This window comes from Rhagoletis pomonella, unplaced genomic scaffold (assembly GCF_013731165.1).
Source record: "Rhagoletis pomonella isolate Grant_MI unplaced genomic scaffold, Rhpom_1.0 Rhpom_scaffold_00007, whole genome shotgun sequence".
In the NCBI taxonomy this organism is placed as follows: Eukaryota; Metazoa; Arthropoda; class Insecta; order Diptera; family Tephritidae; genus Rhagoletis; species Rhagoletis pomonella.
Window position 1 is genome coordinate 63,110,825 of NW_023458561.1, and position 4,069 is coordinate 63,114,893.

At 33.6% G+C, this 4,069-nt stretch overlaps 1 protein-coding gene across 2 annotated transcripts in view; it reads left to right on the top strand.

The window, feature by feature from the left end:
- The first annotated feature begins 6 nt into the window (after positions 1 to 6).
- LOC118743309 (mitochondrial folate transporter/carrier) overlaps positions 7 to 4,069 on the top strand; it is a 21,989-nt gene continuing 17,926 nt past the window's right edge. Inside the window, exon 1 of one of the 2 annotated variants that reach the window (XM_036475901.1) lies at positions 7 to 832. In XM_036475901.1, the coding sequence (XP_036331794.1) occupies positions 679 to 832 (154 nt within the window). In that variant the 5' untranslated portion in view covers positions 7 to 678. Of the gene's footprint in view, positions 833 to 2,745; positions 2,819 to 4,069 lie in introns of those variants that run through there. The other variant, XM_036475902.1, reaches the window with a different exon arrangement.

The following is a 4,069-nucleotide window of genomic DNA, read 5'->3' on the forward strand; positions in this document are numbered from 1 at the left end:
ATTTATCCGAAATAAAAACGTTTCAACAAATTTATACATCACAGGAAGATGTTAAGCAGTGATATTTCAGCTAAAACAATCATTATACTTAAAGACCACAACGGGAGCTTTTTGGTTAGTAAAAAAGACGAGACCAGTAGTTTCCCCCAAAGTGAGTCAAGCAGTTTATCTGACCAGCTACGCACCAAGAACAAGGAGTTCCTGTGATTAAATGCACATTAGCATACATTAAAATTAGAATCTACTAGATAGTCTGACGTTTTCAACATTTAGAAAATAGATAATGCTGCGGGAACAGCAAGTACGCCAAAGAGCTATAAGTTTGTTAGGAAATTAAGAGATAATCCTACATTAGAAACAATACAACGAGTTATTGGAATACAGCTGAATGCAACTTGTGTGAAGAGAAAAGCACTAATAGAAACTGGTTTAATAATTTACAAAGAAAAACTTTTCCTAAACCGCATATCAAAACTACATAGAAAAGGACGAAGGATAGCAGCTGCGACTACAAAAAAAGGGTGTGTATACATTGTTTATATATCGATCATAAAAATTTCCACGAGTGTCCATTCGGGACACAAGGACATCGGCAAAATTAGCGATACTACAAAAAAATTGCAAATTGGTGGAAAGCCTTTGACTAAGGAACCGGAAGACAAAAAGGAAACAGTAAATATGGCTGCAATCAATTCGAAGTCGACGAAATTAGGAGGAAAATTTAATTTGACTTCCCATGTGAAGTATGAGCATTTAGTGGCAGGAATTTCGGGTGGCGTTACATCGACACTAATCTTGCATCCATTAGATTTGATAAAAATTCGATTTGCTGGTAAGTGTAAAAAATATGTACATACTCTGTTATGTATATCGTTACTCTACTATAGAAAGGCCCTATCACACATTTTTATTTCTTCACAGAGTAAATAGCTCTAAAATCGAATAAAAAGTACAGTCTTTTAGTTGCGAATTTCTTCTGTTTTTTATTAAAGGTTCTACAAAGGTTTAATATTATTTATAATTATTTTTCAATTCCATTAGAAGATTGCAAAGTAATCGGCCGTCTTTTCTATAAAGCTGGATTTCAAAAGAAAATGTGTTAGGCCCTTTCTATATTAAGGTAACTTATATTAAGCTAATTATGATATTTAGGAATGAAACTTTCATAATGAAAATCTAGTATATCTATAAACCCAATATTCTCCATAGTGCATAATGTGTATGTAGTACCTACTAAGGAAATGTGTATATAGTTGATAAGGGTATGTCTGGTTTATATTGATATATGAGGAAATTAGATAAAATTAGCAATTAAGGCGGCATGTTGATAAGGATGCAAAAATATTAGCGCGTGCCGTTATCATCAGCCATTTGAGTGATCAAAGCTAAATTATCAATATAATAAAAGGAAATAAATTGAATATGTAGGTGATAAGAGTTGATTAGAAACGTATGTAGTAGGTATACTTCGTACAATCCCAGAAGAGATTTACGCCGGCGAGCCACGTTGCTGCCGCCGCCGTTTTTTTGTCTTTTTTCACTTGCCGCTGCAGAGTCATGGAAACATCGGCGCGGCGGATAAAACTTTGTGGCTTTGCGCGATATTTATAACTTTGCCAGCAAAGCGCCCGACGCAAAAGGAATGCCACAATGAACGAAAAGAAAATAATTTTGTACTGCTTTTTTACACGTCAAAATTGCTGTGGGTTTTATATATTTAGCTTTAAAAATATCAGCAATGTAAGTAAATGTTATGTTTCTGCATAAAATCACGAATTTCGACGAAACAAAATAAATATTACAACAGCTGATTATCAACGCGCGCAAAAAGATGGGGAGTGCTTTGTGCATTTTCATACAATTCATCTTATTTGTCAAAGCGAATCTGTCACGCAAAGCGAAGCAAGCGTTTTATCTGGCATCTGAGGGTTAATGTTCAAAACATTCATTGAATTCTAGTAGAATAAGGGCGGATCTCCATAGCATGCGTATACGTATGCGTGCGTTTGACAGAAAAATTGAATATACAAGTTTTTATGGCAGCACCTACATAGCAACGCATCAAAATGTACGGATACGAATGCTATGGAAATCCGCCATAAAGTGCAAGTTTAAAATGATTAAAAACTACCGTTAATTTTTTTTTAGACATTTTTGTTCCATATAACGAATAAAAAACTCTTAAAGTAAGGGTCCTCGAAATTTTAGGGTTGCACACCACTTTGTTGACATGTTTTTTTTTTAGTTTATAACACACAAAAGGACAACTGTATATACCGAGGATCAATAGGGTGTGCCATTCAAATGAGTCGGAGGGCATGAATACACATGGAAAAGATTTTAAAAAGTTTGGCATCTTTAGACACCTAGCAGTAAATGTCCCAAAATTAAATTAATTTAAACTTGCAATTGTAATACAAATCGCACATTTGCTGCAAGAGTGTCGGTAATCAAAAAAATCAACAAGTGGAGAAAAAAACAGCTTTAATGTTTTGAATTTATATACTCAGTAAAAATCAATACATATTTTGTTCTAGAGAGCAACTGGTAATTGATTGATGTTTACATAACATTGACGAAAACTCACTTAACTGATTTTTTTTTCGATTAAGGTTGCAGCAAATGTTCGAAATGAACTTTGCACCGGATGTTGAGTGATATTCTCCTCAATCGTAATCCATATGCCGATATTACGCACTGTCTAGTCGGTAGTCATTCGCACGCATCTGAAACGTGATCACCACATCATCGAAAAGCGGAAATTTTTGATGTTTAATAAATGGAATGTGTCACCGTGGCTATACAATGCCGCCAGCCAGTTAGTAGTCAAAACATTAATATTGGTCGCTATATGAATGCAAACGTAATGTACATGTATCATCGTTAGTATTATATTGTAGACAGCAATGCAAATATCGCGACAAGTGCAAAATATATGATGTAGATATGTACTTAACTATATTATATGGATGTATGTACAAACATTAGGCATATGATTTATAAATTGGCACCCAATTCATAAAAAATTTTGAAAAATTTTAGCTGCTTTAAAAATCGAAAATTTGTATGAGAATGTCTTTAAATCTATTTTATTATTCTATCGAATAAGGCCAGACTTTTTTATGTGGGTGTTTCCATGATATCGAACCTGACATTCGTCCGACATTAAAGTTAAAAAAATCATACGAAAACGGAAGTCACTTGTAAAAAAAAAAAAAATTGCCGTTGTGTAGCTTTGATACCGTCCTTTGGTTGACAAAAAAATTAGATGCGAACGCCGTTGTCGAGAAAATCGATGAAAAGGTGGCAAGGTGGAAAATTCCTAGTGAACAAATCAAAAAAGTTGATTTTGTATCGTTGTCATAATTCTGACTTCAAAAATGGAGGAACATTTTTCCCCCTTTTTTTGTTTATCCTAAAGGTGGTACCTCAAGTATGGTTCCATACTAATTAAGTTTAGTTCCTATCATTGGATTGAAGAAACCAAAGGTAGTCCTAAATTGTTATATGAGAATTGAAGTCGTGTTTTTGTTTTACTAAAAATTATTTGTTTTTTTTTTTTAGTAAAATTCTTTTTCTTTCTCGGAGTTTCCTCCGGGAACTTTTTGTAGCACATTTTGACAAAAACGCTATTTTTTGGTTTTTCATCATTCTTCATTCGCTGCTCAAAGTTATATTTAATTAAAAAACAAAGTCATATGGCTAATGTATGTATGTACATACATACTCCTCAAATCTATACACGCGCCACCGTATTGTTTGGCTTTGTACAAATCGCACCCCTCTTCAAAAGAAACACAACTCAAAATTTTGCATTTTTCAAATTATGCGCTAAAAATGTACACAGAATTTTTATTTACCTTTCAGCAAAAGCTGGAGCAAATTTTTGTTATAAATTGTTAAAAAAAAACCCTGAGGTAAAGTCGCCCTTGCCCATATGATCATCATGTGCTAAGAGATAGTTTTTCGCATTTTCTGACAAACGTATTATTTTGAGTTGTGACTCTTTTGAAGAGGGTGGCCGATATGTATACATATAATATTTTTTGTAAGCAGACTTGTGTGTTTA